The sequence below is a fragment of the Rhea americana genome, unplaced genomic scaffold (genome assembly GCF_003343005.1).
Source record: "Rhea americana isolate MKP2758 unplaced genomic scaffold, rheAme1 scaffold_446, whole genome shotgun sequence".
Lineage (NCBI taxonomy): Eukaryota > Metazoa > Chordata > Aves > Rheiformes > Rheidae > Rhea > Rhea americana.
This window is the reverse complement of record NW_028186586.1, coordinates 167,352-184,779: the sequence shown is the minus strand read 5'-3', so window position 1 is coordinate 184,779 and position 17,428 is coordinate 167,352. Positions and strand designations below refer to the sequence as shown.

The window sequence follows — 17,428 nt, the reverse complement described above, 5'->3', positions numbered from 1 at the left end:
CTGAGTGTGAGCGGGCTCAGCAGACGGGGGGGCGTGGGGATGCGTGTTCAGGGGGGTTGGGGGGCTCGAGTGTGCAGCGAGCTCAGGAGTCGGGGCTCCGGGGTGAGGGCCGGCGCCTGGCCCCGAGCAAGGGAAGGGGGAAGCCCTGGAGTGAGGCAGTGTGAGGCAAGGAGAGGCAGGGAGCAGGACCGGGTTGGGAAGGGGCTGTGGGGGGCTGCCTGGGGGTAGCGGGGGGCCATGGGGCCCCTTGGGCCGAAGGAGAATAGCTGGGAAAGGCAGAAACGGGTGTGCTGGAGGACTGCGGGGAGGCGCGGCGGTGGGTGTCCTCTTCCTGGTGCGGAGGAAGGCGGCGGGGAGGTTCCTAGGTGGCAGGAGGAGGCCTGGGTGAAGGGAGCGGGAAGAGCTTTGCTGGGAGCAAGGCAGTGGGATGGTGTGTACTGCTGGGAGATGCCACCAGGCCTGTCTGCTGGGGGCTCTTGGATGTTGGGGGGCTACAGTGTTTTACTGAACGTGTGCTGTAAAGGCATCTGTTATAATAGATTCATTAACCAAAAGATGTGTTAAAGTAAATTTGGTAGGATGCTTCTCCTGAGGTACTAGCTTCTAGCAGCCCTTTCCCATCCACGTCTGTGGGCTTTTTTCATCCAGTCTGTCTCCAGCTGACCGAAAGGGTCATCTGTGTGACAGTTCTCCAAACTAAGAAAACACCATTATCCCACTTCTTTGTGTGTAATGAACTGAATCTCTGTGGAATGATGAGAGGTTTTTTTTTTTTTTTTTTTTTAATCTTTCACTGTGGTTTAAAGAAACATGAGAAAAGCTTCATGAGTGATAATTTCTAAGACATACGAATGAATGGGCAAATACACAAATGATATGCACACAGTATTTCCACTAACTAATGCGGAAGCACCTCATAGGCTAGTAGCAGTGCTTGAATAGATAGGTTTTAAGCACTGAGTAAAAACTTTGCTCTCTACTTGTAAAACTCGTATTTTCCTTGTAGGTATAAAAAAGGAACACTGGCTGTTGGAAAAAAAATGATTGTGTTGATTGTGACTAGATTTTCTGTTGCTAGTCTACCAAATGTTGTAAGATGTTAAATCTGATTATGAGGTTAACAAGCCCTGCCTTTGTTTCTGAGTCCTGATGTGTCCTGAGACATTTGACAAAATCTTGTTAGAATAAAGCATTTTTTTCCATTTTAACATTTATTTCATTTTACAAGTCAAGCAATAGCTTGATTGTGAGTTAAAAATGTCTCTCTACTAGAATGATTGATTAGCCGTCACTGTGAATTTGGTTTTGGGACATGATTTTTTCCTTTTACCCCCTTCATCAATTTTACTGGTTAGGGTGAGGGTAGGCTTTGATGGAAACAAATTGTATTTAGCATCTACCAACATCTAACATATTATATTTAATTAACTGTTGATATGCTCCTGCTAAATAAATAGACTGGCTTCAGAAAGTGGCTTAGGTACTGAAGGCTGAATCCTAGAAACATTAGTCATTTATCTTTGTTTAAACATCTTATTTTATTTCACCCTTGTTTAATCACCCTACCTGTATGTGCCAGCAGAGCACATCTGGTAATAAATGTACTGAACTGTGTTAGGGAACAGACAACTTCTTGTTATAGGTTCAGGTTTAATTGGTAGTCAGTGAACTTGTTTAGAATCCAAGATAGTTTGGTTTCTCTTACTGATTGCAGACTGGGTTTTGGAGATGTTATGGCATATGCTGCAAAAGGAATGATTCAGGCTATCTGAGAAACAACAAACTGACATTTGTGCTGTTCCAACTGCAAAAGAATTTGCTGATTACTATGTTCAGTGTTGTCCGTAAGCAAAAGAAGTCTCCCTTACATAGAAGAATTGAGAGAAGTAAATCACTTATTTCCCTTGAGTGTGGATAGCATAATTTGTTCCAATGGTGTATTGCTAAAATGTTTGGTAAAATAGTAAGGACTTATTTCAAAGGCAGAGGAAATTGATTTAACTTTCTGTAATCTACACAACTGTTCTTGTGCTCCAATAACCAGTCCTGAGAGGAATTTGTGTGGTGTAGAAATGTTCTTGAAATCAAACATTGTGTAAATTTTGTAGACTTAGTTATTTCACAACCACAAATCTAAAGAGTTCTGCATGGAAGAGGGAGTGGCAACTTCCCTAAGCTTTTTTCTAGGATGTATAACATGCTAATTCCTTATCTTTCTGGGCAGACAGGGACAGTATCAAGTGAGTCACCAATGCTGCTGTGTTTTGTTTGGGTCCCATCTTTTTTATTCTGTGTTAACTTGAAAAGTGATCCATATGTCTTATCAAAATAAGCTCACGTGACTTGCATCCTGTCTTCTTGCTGGGACTCTATTATGTTTGTTTTAGGGCATATTACAATCTTGAACATAAAAATAGTAAAGGGAACCAGTGAGGTGTGTGTGGCGGGTTGTTTTGTGTGTGTTTGTGTTGTGGGGTTGCCTTATTTTTCTTAGAATTTGTTAAATCTCTAGCATACATAGTTTAGCTTGATCAGATTTGGGTCCTGTGTCTTGCCCAGAGTTTGCAGCAGTTATATCTTGCCTGTATTAACTGTTCCACCTTAGCTTCGGTACAGGATACATTGCTTCCTGTTCCAAGTCCGCTGTGCTGTATGGCATTATTTCTTGTCAAGTGCAATGACCGCATTCCGCTGAAAAGCAAAGTAATTTCCTTTCATGATCCTAAGCATTCTGAGCTTCTTCTCACTATGATAGTGTGATCATGAAGTATAAATTATTCGCTAACATTGAGAATTGTGAGAAAAGTAATAGTCTCAAACTCTTGAGGACTCTTGCATCTGAATACACAGGTTATTTACTATAAAATATACAGTCTTCAGTATTAAAAGCTAGAAATATGGCAGTAGCTTTCTGTAATGAGCTTTGAGCATAGGAGTGTAAAATTCTGGTATTTTGTGTTGCAGAATGACCCTCTTGTGTCTCCTTGAAGTCTGTGTGGTGTGAATCCTAGACTTTATTACTAATAGCTTTCCATTTAATTCTTCCTAAGTGACACTGACACTGTAATTAGCCCATACTGTAATTCCCTGTTTATTGTTATTTCATTAAGAGAGTCTGGCCTTCTTTTAGGGGATAACCAGGGAGACATACAAACACTCAGCTGTTTAAAAGCTAGTATTTGAGTGTTACCTTTCTGGGAAAGCTGGTGGTTTTGCTTTCATTTCACCTAGAACTACATTAGAAGTTACCTAATGCTCTGTTTATACTGGGGATTAATTAGTGTTATCCAAATCTTTCTAAAGCCATCTTCCAAACAGGTTCTGGCTTGATAATTTGCCTCACCAGCCTGTTCAAGGCAAATATCAATATTTTAGGGTCTTTTTCACTCTGCTGTGAAAGCTCTGCTTGCCATCTTTGCTGAGTAATGCAGATGATAGAAGTATCTTTAAGTACGATTTTTACAGTAACGATGTCCTGTCTGCACTGGACGGACAAACTGTTACTCTTAAAATAGTGTTATGCAGGATTTAAAACTGTTATTGTACTACAGTGTGGAGAAAGCCGGATGGTAAAAGGAATTTCTCTCTCTACCTAATCATTCTGTGAAGTATCTTTGTCTGAACAAAATTCTTTTCTTAAGAAGTAAATGGCCTACCTGTCTTAATGAAACATGCTCTGGGAGGGTGTGGGCTAGGGAGACTATTGCTGAATTTATACCTAAGCCCACTCAATTCAGGGAACAGCAGTCAGTCAATGTGTGAAATAGACTGGGACAATGTGAAGTTCCTCTGAAACTGTTGTTCTGTGTGCGTGGCTCCTTGGAGATCATCTTAAGTGCTCAGAACTGTGCTCTCTCTATTAGGAGCATTGGGAGGATGGACTGCAGGGCTCCTTTTCCATCTCATCACACTGAGATTTTTTTTTTTCCTCATTCAGTCTTTTCTCTCCGATAGGACTATATTTGCCCAAGGTGTGAATCTGGTTTTATTGAAGAACTTCCTGAAGAGCCAAGGTAATGTGCTGCTCCCAAATGGTATTACCAAAGCAAACTATTCTGGTTTGATTGTTTTCTTTCTTCTAGCTAAAAGACTGATGCATGCTAAATACACCATTCTTACTTTTTCTGGCCAGTATTTGGCTTATCTTTCTTCACTATGGTTCTATCATTCTTAATTTGCACAGTTTGGACCTACAGGTAGCTATGGGAATGCTCAGTGTCATACTTTTCTGGTAAATGCAGGGAGGAAAGGGTTGATTTAAAAAGGTGGCAGAGAAGCTTTCCACATGGAATGTGGTAGCTCTAGCTGTTTGGGGTAATTGTGCAGAGATAACTGTCTGAAAAGAAGAATCTGTAGAATGGAGAGTATATGTATGTGTCAGTTTAGAATTTGATATCTTAATTTTTAGTACTAGTGGGGCTACATTTTGACCAAGCCTTTGGACTCTGTACTAAAGCAGCTGAGATCTATGTTCACGTGCTTTACTGCCTACTCAGCAATGGGACTTCTCTCTGGTACAGTGTCAGAGTGGACAGTAGCAGGAGAAATGTCTTAAAATACTTTAGGCGTGGTTGCTGGACCTTGGCTCTGAATGGCTGCAGGGCTGAGCAGCATGTGGTCAGGCTGACATGCTCTCGGTGCAGTGGCTTATTGAGCTGCATGGGATGTCCGTCAGATGCATGTTGCTGCTTACCAACCATTCATAAAGCTGGGAGAGCAGTAGTCTTTGCAGACTTAGGTTTCTGTACTGAAAAGGTGATGTTTCATCTTGTTACTAGAGGCTGGAAATCAATCCTAGCTAATCCTAACTATACTGGTCATTTGCTGTAACCATGGGAGAATCTCTTATTCTCTGAACCTTAGTTTTTTGTTGTCTTTAGTGTCAAAGTATAGCTCTGGATACTGAGGAGTAAATGTTCCTACAGTTCTCCTGAAGCAGAAGCCTAACAGTATTAAGGGTTTTCCTAATAATCTCTCCCAGTTCCTTCTCTGGTTACGTGACTTTGCAAGAAAGAAATTTCTTTGATCCAAGATCAGATTTGCATGTTTGTGCCGTAGTGGTCAGAGTTTGTACCTTAAGTCTTCTCTTTCTGGTGTTCCAGAGGATTAGCTGATTTGTTTGAGGTGGATTGTGCAGGGAATCCTTGCTTGACACTGTAGTTGACTCAATTCTCTGTAGCTTCATGAAATCAGAATCTAAAAGGGTTGGAAGAGATGGATGAAGTTGTAGGAGAATGAGGGTTGCAAGGGGGGTGAAATGAAGATTGATGTGGACAATTAAAAAATCAACAGCTGAGGACAGGCTAACATCTAGACTGACTGGAGCTGATCCTGCCAAAGGGGAGAAAGTCAGGCTGGCAGACTTCTAAGGTCCTCTAACCCTGGTTCTGTGCAAAAACAAATCAGTCACTTCTTGTAAAAAGTGTAAGCTATGACTTAGCTGCTATGGTGCCTGCTTTTCATGTGAAGATCATGTTCCTTGATCCACTCTGCTAGGAAAGTCTTTCCATAGCACCCTTCTGAGCCTTACTAACGTTCTTTGTGCTTCTCAGGAACGCTGATAGTGAGACCAGCTCTTCCACATCAACCAGTGATCAGAGCAGGCATCCTTTTGAGGTAAGTCCTCTCTATCTCCTCTGATATTTTCTTTGTTGCCATTGAAGTACTTTCTATTAGCAGATTGTTTAAATGTTCCCTGGATTTTGACACTTGAGGGAAGGATGTATTAATATCATCCACATATCACTCCTGAAATCTCTGCATGTAGTATTTCTACTGTATGATTTTTAATAGGACCATCCCTTGTATTTTTTTTTTTGTTGTGAGAGGGCTAAGCTGGGATTTAATGAGCTGTCTAGATGTGTTGCTGTGCAGTAGCCTCAGCTTAAAAGGCAGTAGCCACCTGCATCAGCTACTGAGAAACTAAGTGATAGTGACTGTTTCCCACTTTCTTATGTAGTTTCAGTCTGTTGTCTGTTCATCACTAAGCTACTTCTGTGTGTGCACTGATCACCTGTGTTTAACCAAGGTTTGTGAACTGCTGGGGATCTGAAGAGACTAACCTGTGTTGGAAGGCCAGTGAAATGCCAGTAGTAAAAGCTAAGAGCTGGTTCTCTTCTCATTACAATCTGCACCTTGAATTCTCTCCTTTCTAGAATGTGGATCAGCACTTATTCACCTTGCCACAGGGCTATGGCCAATTTGCCTTTGGGATTTTTGATGACAGCTTTGAGTTTCCTTTCGGGTCCAATGTGCAATCAGAAGACAACAGGGACTCTGAGAACCGGAGGGAGCGAGAGCATCAATCTCGACATAGATATGGTGCAAGGCAGCCCCGAGCTCGTCTCGCCACACGGCGTGCCGCTGGCAGGCACGAGGGAGTTCCCACGCTAGAAGGGTGAGAACAACTTCCAAGGTCCTTGTGGGGATCAGAAGCTTAGTTGTTTTTCACTGATGCGAGTTAGCCTGGAATCAATCTATCTCTGTTCCTTGAGTATTTGAGGACTAGTCTCTTAAGGGCTGCTCCCAAGCAGAGCTGTCCAGTCTGACTGTCTTTCATAGCTGCCCAGGTTTGTCCCATGTCAGCTCTTGCTTCTGGATGGTCAGACTTCAGCAAGGACTAGAGCTGTGCTCAAGCTCTTGTCTTCAGTTTTAGGGGCTATTTTACCTGAGCACAGTGATCAAGGCTACTGTATGACTGGGAGATTTTACTCATAAACCTGCAATAAGAAAGCATTCCCTGATCATGATCAGATATTACCAAAATGTTGTATTAATTGTGAAAGGAAATAGTAGAGAACGCAGGAGAATAAGATGTATGTTTCTTTAATTGTATCCTGGAGAGGTACTTTGCCACCTTTATCAGAAATCATCTCCTTCTGGAAAAATATTCAAACCTGTCATTAGCAATGAATAGTCAGTTTGTAAGATGCAAATGCTTTTGCTACAGGAAACTGTTTTGCCATTTTCCCCCTGACAGTGCAAGACTGTTTAGCCACTCCTTCCATGTCAGGGTTTTGGGCTGGCAGCTAGCAAACACTAATTCTTACTTGATCCTGGTTTTGTTGTCTTTCAGAATTATCCAGCAGCTGGTCAATGGAATAATTGCACCTACAACAATACCGAACCTAGGACTAGGTCCTTGGTGAGTTGGAATATGAACTGCTCTTTCTGACAGTGTTCTTGCTGGTACTCCCAGTGGCATTTAATTATTGTCCTTATTCTTAAAGGGGAGTCTTGCATTCAAATCCAATGGACTATGCCTGGGGTGCAAACGGCTTGGATGCAATTATTACACAGGTAAAACTGGCATTATAATGGAGTCTCCTGTGCTCTTGTGCAGTGCTGCAAAACTGCCAGCACTCAGTGTGATACAGGGGAACAAACTACTGAAGGTGTAGAAATGGGAGACAAGGTCCACAGTGCAGGGAATGCTGGGGTTTAGTATGTTGGTTCAGTAACTGGACAGATTCACTGCTGAACTGCCATCTTCTTTCTGCCTTCTGTGGCTTACTGTTTTTTCAGTTACTAAATCAGTTTGAAAACACTGGACCACCACCAGCAGACAAAGAAAAGATCCAAGCCCTCCCCACCATACAGATCACACAGGAACACGTAGGTATGTACGTCTCCTCCAGGGAATCATTCACAAAGAATTCTGTGATGCTTCTGTGTAATAGCCTCTTTGGATTTTAGTTTTGTCTACTAGTACCTTGAAGGCCTGAAACTTTTCAAAGCGAGGAGGAAACTTAAATATTTGCTGTGTTATTCTCACAAAGAAAAGAGAAACGTAGACCAGATGGATTTGCCCTGGGGAGGCAAACTGTCTCTTCTGAAAAGTTCAATGTGGATAAAGATGAAAGAAACACATGCAGGCTGGCAGGCTGATTGACCGGATTGCAGCTCTGTCAGAAGCACAGTGTTCTGACAACTGTCTTGTAGACTTGCTGTAGGCAGGGGAAGAGGATTTGTTAGTAAACTGCCAGCACACAGTCTGTCCAAGGCAAGGCTCTTCGGTTGTCAGTACTTTGCAGTCCTGCTGTGTGAGCCTGAGGACTAACAAGTTGCTCTTATTTGTTAGTATGATAGACAAATAAAACACCAGATACGTTGTTACTGATGTGTATATGTGTACTTGCATCTCTTTCTTAAATGTTTCTTACAGTAGTAGTCTGAAGAAGGGAAGAACCAAACAAATGCAGGGCTGTGAGGGATGGAGTGATGGTGTGGGAACTGCAAAGCAACAAGCTTTCCCATCTGCAGGGATGAAGCAGTGAGAGGATCAACAGCCACAAGAGCTAGTTGGGGGAGGGAAGGGGTGACAAGATCCTGAGTTGGACTCCACTGAGTGTCATTCTTTCCTTTATTATTCATCTGTGTTTTGCTTTCTTTTTGTGATGCAGATTCTGGGTTAGAGTGTCCTGTATGTAAAGAAGACTATACAGTCGGTGAAAATGTCCGACAGTTACCTTGCAATCATCTATTCCATAACAGCTGCATAGTCCCTTGGCTGGAACAGGTTAGTTCCGTCTGAGCAGGTCACTTGGATTTTGTGGCAATTGAGCATGTTCTGGTGGTGCTATTCTCTAAACATTTTTGTACCTCCATGATGAGGCCTAAATGTGAGCAACCTTTCATCAGAGGAAGGAGAGTCATTTTAGCCTTTTATTGAGTGCTGCTCCTATATCTTGTTTCTAATCCTGTTTCCCTTTGTTTTGTTTTTGTTTGCTCTGCAAAGCATGACACGTGTCCTGTGTGCCGGAAAAGCTTAAGCGGACAAAACACTGCCACAAACCCCCCAGGACTCACAGGGATGAATTTCTCTTCCTCCTCCTCCTCCTCTTCCTCCAGCTCACCAAGTAACGAAAACTCATCGAACAACTCATGAATCTTAATCTGACCCTCTGTCCCTGGGGCCCAGTCCACTGTCCTTCCTCCCTCCCTAGCCAATGTAAGCAACGAAAGGGGCTTCCAGAGCAGAGCAAGGGGAGGGTGGCAGGGGGGAAACAGAACCCCCAGCATTCCCTTTTGAGTTCTGAAGACTCAGAGACTCTGGGTTCTTCAGAGATGAGAAGCCTCAAGTTCTGTGATGGGGGGAGGGGGGAGAGCTCTGTCTATTAATACATCCATTTGCCGCGTGGACTTTTAAACATTGCAGTGAAAGGCTGCTGCGCTCCACAGATGGGAAACCCAAGGTGCTGAGCTAGCGGTTGCAATTCTGAATGGAAAGGTTGTTCGTATGGTTTTGATTTTGAGATTCCTTTCTTTCTTTTGCTCTTCCTCCTCCCCTTGGCTACTATCTCTTCTGCTTTGGAGATTGAAATCTTTAAAATGAAAGCATAATAATACTGCCTCCCTCCGAGGATCTCCAGCTGGGGAGGGCAAATAGTCGTCGCTGAAAAAAATGAACTCTTGAAATAGACCCCGTCACCCTTCCCTTCCCCATCTCAATTCCCATTTATTTTTCTTTATAACTTTACCCTTCTGATATTCAACACTGAAAGGGTTTTTATAATTTTAAATTATTACTGCTGTTAAATAAATGGACGTTTCAGCTCAACGAGAAGTTATGCATGATTTGTGGAAAACTACAGGGTAAGCTCTCTGGAGACTGCTGTGCTGAGCCATCCTGTTTCATCCAAAGGCAGGCTGGGCTTGTCAGAGCCCTCCCGGCGTTCTGTGTGCAGGCATGCTGTGACCTCTAGGCACCAGACTCCTACATGACCAGCAACCCATACGTGCATTGCCAGCTTGCGGATCGTTGAGTGGTTGGCTGCAGGATTGCAACTGAAAGCATCCTTGCCTGGTCTTTTGTATTTTTTACACCTCCCTGTTGCAGTCCTGCCCTTCTCACAGCCTGAATGGACTTTTCCAATGTGTTGACATCAGGACTGGGCATGCACCAGAGAAAGGACCAGCCAAATATCATTGTGATCAAGTAACATACAGGAAAAATGACACTTTGGAGAAAAAATGTATTTCAAAGCTACTTAAAATACAGGTGATTAAAAAAGAAGAGAGAGACAGACAAACATCCCAGGTGTGCTTGTGACTCAGTTTCCTTAGCAGAACCGGGGGTTGGAGAATGAAAAGAACGTGACCAGAGCAGGGCACTCTCCTACCTGCTCTGTGTGTATCTGCACTCGCTTGGGCTGGGAGATGCAAGGCAGGGATAAAAGCGTGTGTTGACTGGGATCTCTCATCAAGGGGCTTCATTTATTGTTTTGATCACATTGAAACTCTGCATGCAGCGCTGCCAGCTCTCTAAAAGCAGCCCTGGATCTTGAACAAGGCTCAGAGCTGCATGCTGCTGCATGTGATGTCTTCAGAGGAATGTGCACAAGGAGAAGTGAGTGAGGTTTCTGCTCTACTGGCTGCTTCTTCCAGCATCAAGAAAGGAAGGTGACTGTGCTCAGCAGTCCTGCGTGGTACCAGCAGGAGGAGCAAGAAGGCAGTGTCTTTCACATGCTTGTATGTGGCTGCAGATAAAGTACCTACCTAGGAGCCAAAAAAAGTTTAAGGGTGGAAAAGCCATTTTCTGCTTGTTTCAGGAAATGTTGGGCTGTATTACATTGGGCAGATGTCAACTGATGTCTCTTTCAATCACAGGTCATCTTGACATGCTAATCTAGTGTTTGTGTGAAGGCATTTCACACTGCAGGGTGTGTGTCGGGACCTTGCTTGGTATAAGGCAAAGGTGAGGAGTGTCTTTTGGCTTACTCTTGCACCCTAATCAGGTGTTTTGCAGGGCTTTGATCTTCGCTCTGAGCTTGTGCTTGAGAGGTCTGTATTGCAGAGTTGATCCTCTGTATTGGAGCAGGTTTTACACTCCTCAGTAGAAAGATGCCATCCTTATTAGAACAGATAGCCTGCCCTCCTTCTTGCCACTCTTCCATGCTTTTCTCCTGTCTCTTAGTCCTTATTGCATTCCTTCCACTTCAGCAACTCCTTGGCTCGGTAACTTGCCTTGGGCTCGGTAACTGTCCATTGGTGCTCTCCAGGGCTTGGCAGCTGCACGGTGCGGTGTTTGTTTCTCCTTTGAGTCTGAACGTGTTGGGGACTGCTCTTCAGGTCTGAGGTCTGGCCCTGCTGATAAGGGCACAGGCCAGGTTGCAAGATTAGATCCTGTTTCTACCATCCCACTGTGCTCCGATTTATCTCACTCTGTGATGAGCACTGAAGGACCTCGAGTCGGTTTTGCCAAGGGTGGATGTGGGCTCCATCAGCTTGAGGAAGATGTTTCCCTCTCCAGCTCCAAACTTCTGTTCTTCCAGCCAGTAGTACTCTGGCCACTCAGCTTCCCACTCAGCACCTGCTCTGCTGTGCCCTGCCGTTCCCCTTGGCAAGGTACTGCTGCAGGTGACTTCGCAATGGAGCCCTTGTCCCAAGGCCCTGTCCTTGGCTCTTGTGGCCTTCTGTCTGTCCCTTTGGTGACTTAACCGCAGGACTCAGACATGGCCTAGAAATAACTGAGTGCAGCAGGAAGAAACTTGGGCTGTGACATGAAGGAAGAACTGATTGCCCTGCGGAGCCTAGCCGGATGTTGGCAGCCATATCAGCGTCACAAGGCCAGGCAAGAGACTAGTGGAGAACTTAAGCAATCTGGCAGCTGAGCACTGCTTTGCAGTGGCTCCCTGCAAAGCTGCCGGGCTGTGCGGAGCCAGTGGCATCGCAAAACTACCCCACACTGCTCCTCAGTGGCCTTGTACTGCTGAAACCTGTGACCTGCTCCACCCCAAGTTTGTGCTGACCACCATGGGGTGGAAAGAGTGTTTTAAGTTGCACTGCTCTGAAGGTTCCCTATGTCTCCCCTGCCTTTTGAATGTTCAGAGGGGCCCTGTGAGCTGGGCTCAGGGTAGCTGGGGCAGGTGCTGGCCTGCCTTGCTGCGTATGTCAAGGTCCTGACACCCCACAGGGCTTCAGGCTCTTCTTCAGGCTCAGACTCCTGACCTTTCCCCAGAAAAGCTTTCCAATGAGGGACATGTCCCCATAGGATGGAAAAGCTGACTTGTTTGGTGTTTCTTGAACCAGAAGAGAAGATTGTTTGGAGATGTCCCAATTTTGATTGCAAGGAACAATTTGCCAAAACCCATCAGGACCCACTGCAGCCTGACCTGCCTGGGCTGAGTGCAGTGGCCAATCCTGAGCAATTGTCCTGGAATGTTTTTCTCAGGTTGCTCTTGCCAGCTCAACAAGGGCAGTTCGATGGTGCCTTTGATCTCAGCGGGTGGATGCCTCCAAGATGAGGGTTTATCTCAGGACTGGTTTATCAGGGTTAATAGCTCATCCTGTGCTGGAGGCTGAGCCAGAAACTTCTGCCATTAGGTTCTGGGCTTGGGAGGCTGGTAACAGCAGGAAGATCCCTGCTTGGCCTCTATGTGCCCATCTGCTGGGCTGGGGCAGGGGAAGGCTTTGCCATTTAGTCACTGAAATGTGGACCTCCCCTGCTGGGTTTTAGCGCAATCAGGTGTTCCCAGCTCCCCTGAAGCATCAGGTGTGATCTGTTCATGTATGTGAAATGCTCGAGATGCCTGACAAGTTTCGAATGGACGAAGCAAAACACGTGCTGGTTTGGTGGCTCCAGCCATCCCTCTAGCCTGAGGCCCCAGGCCCCGGGCAGATGCCTGCAGCAGTCACGACAGAGTTAATGCAGTGGCTCTTCCCCCTTGACACGGACTCATTTGGAGCTGGTTCAGTAAGAAATGGAACAAGTTTGGTGGTTTCTGCTTGGGCCATCGCTCATGTCTGACGTGACAAAGTGACTGAGCTGTGATGCCTTTGCAGAGGAGTGAGGAGGGCGTTGCAGGAACATGTCGTGGCTGAGAAGCCAAGGTTCTGGTGCTATTTTTGGCCGCAGTAAATGTCCATAGTCATTTACCTGTTGCCTTCAGAGTGCCCAGCTCCCTCTACGGCTCTGTGGAGCCAATTTGGACCAAGGTGGGGGTTGGACCAAGTGTTGAGGCAGTGGCTTCAGCCCGCAGTGGGTCAGGGTCAGTTTCCCCTGCTGCATTTCATCTCCTGAGCCAAAAGGCTTGGATCAGGCATTGCCCACCTGAACAGGAGTTGTGTCCTGCGTGGCTGCTGGCCCCAGGCTCCGCTGTGCTCATGTCTGGTGGGAAGCCCGCTCGGGAAGCCTCCACCCCAGGGGCAGCTGCACCAATGCTGCTGCACAGCACAGTCACGTGTGTGCTTCCACCCAGCCACGTCCCCTGCCTTCGCCCTGCTCCCTCCTTTGTGCCCCTGGAGAAGCCACCCTGGCATTTCCCGGGGTAGGTCTGAGTGGACGTGGCAGGGGCCAGGCTGCAACAGCAACCCCAGGTGAGTTGCTCAACACTGCAGTCATTGAGAAAGGGCTGGTGGCCACCTGGGCCAGCCCAAGCAAACAGAGCTCTAAGACTTGCTCTCCCTTCTGTACCGCGAACGTGGCTTTAATTTCCACAGGTGCTTGGGCACAAGACAAACGCAGCCTTCCAGCATGTCCTGGCCCTGCGGTCTCCATCCCTTCCCATGGCCGGGCTTCGCCCCAGCCCTTGCAGCGATGCTGTTGGCAGTGCGACAGCCGTGTGGTCGGGCTGCTGCAGGCAAGGCGAGACAGCGGCAGCCAGGGCAGCGGGCGAGGGCGTTGCCTGGGCTGCTTGGTACCGGCTCCATCTCAGCGGGACGTGGGGAGAAGCCGTGTCCCCACGAGGCTATGTCCCTGCATGGCCATAGGTTGTGTCTAGTGTGTCTTCTTGGTCTCTGCCATGCATTTAAAAAATATAACAATAAATAGCAAAAAAATAGGTATGTATGTATATAAAATAACCCTTTTTCCTTTTTTTTTTTCTATAAAGACAAACCCGAGGGCTGACCATCCGGGAGCCGGGCTCAGGCGACGAGCATTGGGAGGAAGTGAGTGGAGAGGTGCTGGCGTCGTGTCTCGCGCCCTCGCTGGGGCCTGCCCTTGCCGTTGAGCGCGAGGAACATGGGGCGGCCCCGGTGGCGCCAGCGCAGCGAGGCGTAGGTGTTGTAGCCGTTCTCCTCGATGCGCTCCTTGAATGCGCAGTCAGGGCTGAACTCCCTCTGGCAGGAGAGGGAAGGGGGTGAGCAGGGCCGTGGTGCAGAGTGCCTGGGCTCCTCTGGCTCCCGGAGGACAGAGGGGCTCCTTGGGATGAGGATGGGGAATGGCCAGAGTGTGGGAAAACGGGAGTGCTCCGGGCCTCTAGCCCCAGTTTATTTGGGGTCCTGGGCAAACCCCGCGCCGTCCCCCTGCTGCAGCTTTGCCCGGCGCTGCCAACCCTGATCCAGTCCCTGGGGAGGCGGCGTTGGACCTACCGACCCGTAGAGCCTCCCCTGCTTGTTCATGGCCAGGTAGAAGCCAGTGTGCACCGCTTGGATGGCCACAATGCCGATGCGCACCGACCGGATCTCCATGATGCCTGCAGGCACAGGGAAGCGCCGCCTGAGTCGGGACCTCCGCGAAGCGCCCTTGCCCTAACGCAGCGCAGCCGGGGACAGCAAGGAACGAGGAGGGACCCGCTGAACCTGGGAGGCTTTGATCTTTATTCCTCTCTTCTCCCTCGGGCCTTGCTGCTTCCCCAGAGCAGGGTGCATTGGAGCGACGCCAAGGAAAATCTCCACGTGCTGGAACAAATTGTCAGCCTTTGCCCTGCACCGACCTCTGGTTTATTCTCTCCTAATTGGCAGTTGTGTCTGCATGTTCAGCCAACGTGTGGTTGCAGTGCCCGGGGGGGCTACCCGGCTGCCAGCTCCCCCCTGCTCGGGGGCTGCAGTATCCCTGGGGCCTGCAGGAACACAGGGGCCAGGGGTCTGCTGCAGAGGCAGCCTGGGACTGCTCTGGCTGTTCCCTGAGCTGCCTCCCCTGGGAAGGGCAGGAGGGTCGGACCAGATGCTGCCCCACCAGGGAAGGAAGGGAGCTGCTTCAGGCAAGGAATGGTAGTGCTAGTGGGCATCTGGGGAAGGAGCAGTGCAGTGCACGGGCTGCGTGGCACATCTGGATCATGGGGTGGATGCATGGAAATGGCTGCACATCTGGATGACCGAGATGGATGCACAGAGGTGATTGTGCACACCTGGACAGGGGCCTGCAGGCACAACATGGCAGGGCAGGCACTGCCTGTGTCCATGTGGGTCACGCGCTCAGCGTGAGCACAGAGGACACGGGCAGGAGTCAGGGACTGTGGGATAACCCTGTGCAATGTTAGGACAAAGCTGGAGCCATGGGCTGAAGAGGACTGCAGCCGCCCTATAAAACCCGGCCACATCTGGCTGCCCGCTTGGCCGACGATGCATGTGTCTGGCCTGCAGAGCTCCCATCAGAGATGCTAATCAGAAAGGCATGTGGTCAGACCAGGCAGATTTTACAGTGGAAACACCCAGAGTGCTGTCAGGAGACTTGCTGGATTCCAGCACCTCCTTGCTCCAGCCGGACCCCGCTGCTTGTCGGTGAACTGGGAGTGTCTGCTGGACACACAGCCCTGCTCCCAGCTCCTGCCTGCCTGCTGGGCATGCGAGTGTGTCTCTGCTTGTGTCCCAGCTGCACCCTAGCGGCTCCCTGCCACTGCCCGCTAGCTGCCAGAGACTCTCTTACCAATTGCTTTCTCCTCCTCTTTCTCAGCACCAGCCCAAATGTACCTGCCTCCTCCGTGTCCCCCAAGCGCAGATGGGGTAGACATGGGGTGCCCGTGCAGCCCAGCCTGGCGTGCACCAGCCCAGCAAAGCCATTAGCAAGCAGCAGTGGTGGGGAAGAGCTGAACAAATGCCTGCAAATCCATCTCAGTTTATCGCTGTCTGCAGCAGCTGCTATTAATAGCAAAGGACTCTTGCTTTTCTAAAAATACCCACCTTGCTGCTCCCAGCACCCTGCCCAGCTCTGCCTTGGGTGGCATCTCCAGCCCCAGCACAGCAGAGCAGTTGCTTTGCTGGTAGGTGTCCAGGAAAGAGCCCATGCAGAGGCTGCAATGGGGCCAGTGAGAGGCTGGAGCAGGCGGACCCCGGCCCAGAGCAGGTTGCCTGCAGCTCTGACACCAGAGCAGCCCTGCGCTGATGATGATGCTGCGCAGCACCAGGGCTGTCCCCCACATTCTTCTGCCCCAGCCCCATCGCCCTCCTGGCATCTCCTCTCTACTGCTGAGATCCGTTTCCTCGGGGTGCTGGGGCATCACTGCTCCCCATCCCCCATCCCTGACCCCCCGCAGTGCCTTGGCCAGCCCAGCACCTGGCTCCTGGGAGCTGCACACCAGCGACATGGGGACATTGGTCCCGGTGTCCCCAGTGCCCTTGCCACCACTGCATGATCTCTTCTGAGGGCTGCAGATTGGAGCAGATGCAGCATCAGCCCCAGCCCCAGGGAAAGGTCTAATCCTGGCTGCTTGTTCCCGAGGCTCCTGAGCGCATCAGCACCCTGAGCAAGGATGGGTTCCCATGGCATTTGCCCTCTCCATCTTCACTGCTGGGACATGCCGTCCACAAGTCCCACTCTGGCCCCTCAGCAGGAACAGCCCGGGGGAGAGGCAGCAATGAGCACATCCACACCGTGGGGTTGGCACGATGCCGTGCGCAGCTGGGGTGCCTGCACTCCTACTGTTTCCATCCCAGCCGTGCTGCTCCCCTGCTCCAGGGCTAGACCCTGCCATGCTGATCGGTGCAGCACGCCCAGCCTAGGAGGCTCCAGGCAGCTCTCATGGATGCAGGAGACCTACGGGCTGTGCTGTCAGAGGCAACTGACTCGTTTAATCCTGATCATACATCATCTGCTTGGCAGTCAGAAAGATGCTCTGTCACTGCACAGTGTCTCTCGCGCCTGCCTCAACTGATGCTTGGTGCTTAAACCTTGTTTGTTAGCCTTGCCCTGAAGCTTACAGCAGCCCTTCTCCCTCCTCCGGGATGATCCTCCTGGTGCGCTTATGGAGAGCAGTAGGCTCCCCTCCCAGCCCTGTGGATCAAGATCACCTTGTAGGCAGGGGGAAGCGGCACTGGTGGGAGACACGCCTGGAGGGATGAAGGCCTCGCCCAGCTCCCCCAGACTCTAGGCAGAGCTGGCAGAGCCAGGACAGCTCCCCCAGAGCCTCAGGGGTGCCCTGCAGCTGCGCCGTCAGGGCACAGCCACTGTCCGCCCGCTGCTGCCGTGTGCGGGGCTCAGCCCGGACGTGGGGCGGCTCAGGGAGCCCCAGCCCCGGCCCCGGCCCCGGCCCCACTCACTGCCTGGTCGCTCCCTCCAGCGCGTCCCCTCCACGCTGCCGCCGCCGTCGATGCGCAGGAAGAAGCGGGTGGCGGAGAAGAGCCGCCGCCAGCGCACGTCGCCTTCCAGGTGGCCGTAGCTCCGCGGGGGCCGCCGGCCGCCCCAGACGACGCTGCCCGCCCTCGGTGCCGGTGCCGGCCCCGCCAGCACGGCGAGTGCCCCAGCGAGGCAGGCGGCCAGGGCAGCGGG

The 17,428-nt window shown here is 49.4% G+C and overlaps 2 protein-coding genes across 2 annotated transcripts in view; one reads left to right on the top strand and one right to left on the bottom strand.

Moving 5' to 3' along the window:
* The window catches only part of RNF126 (ring finger protein 126), a 10,367-nt gene extending 334 nt beyond the window's left edge, over positions 1 to 10,033 (top strand). Inside the window, exons 2-9 of the mRNA XM_085315998.1 lie at positions 3,955 to 4,013; positions 5,553 to 5,616; positions 6,156 to 6,397; positions 7,076 to 7,144; positions 7,230 to 7,299; positions 7,525 to 7,618; positions 8,403 to 8,518; positions 8,738 to 10,033. Coding sequence (XP_085172124.1) covers positions 3,955 to 4,013; positions 5,553 to 5,616; positions 6,156 to 6,397; positions 7,076 to 7,144; positions 7,230 to 7,299; positions 7,525 to 7,618; positions 8,403 to 8,518; positions 8,738 to 8,887 — 864 coding nt within the window. The 3' untranslated portion in view covers positions 8,888 to 10,033. The remainder of the gene's footprint in view (positions 1 to 3,954; positions 4,014 to 5,552; positions 5,617 to 6,155; positions 6,398 to 7,075; positions 7,145 to 7,229; positions 7,300 to 7,524; positions 7,619 to 8,402; positions 8,519 to 8,737) is intronic.
* Positions 10,034 to 13,645: 3,612 nt separating this feature from the next.
* Positions 13,646 to 17,425, bottom strand: FGF22 (fibroblast growth factor 22; the record flags this gene model as incomplete). Its single annotated transcript, XM_085315988.1, has 3 exons — positions 13,646 to 14,061; positions 14,314 to 14,417; positions 17,200 to 17,425. Coding segments are annotated over 3 exons (525 nt in total), but the record flags the coding sequence as incomplete, so codon positions are not given.
* Between the last annotated feature and the right edge of the window lie 3 nt (positions 17,426 to 17,428).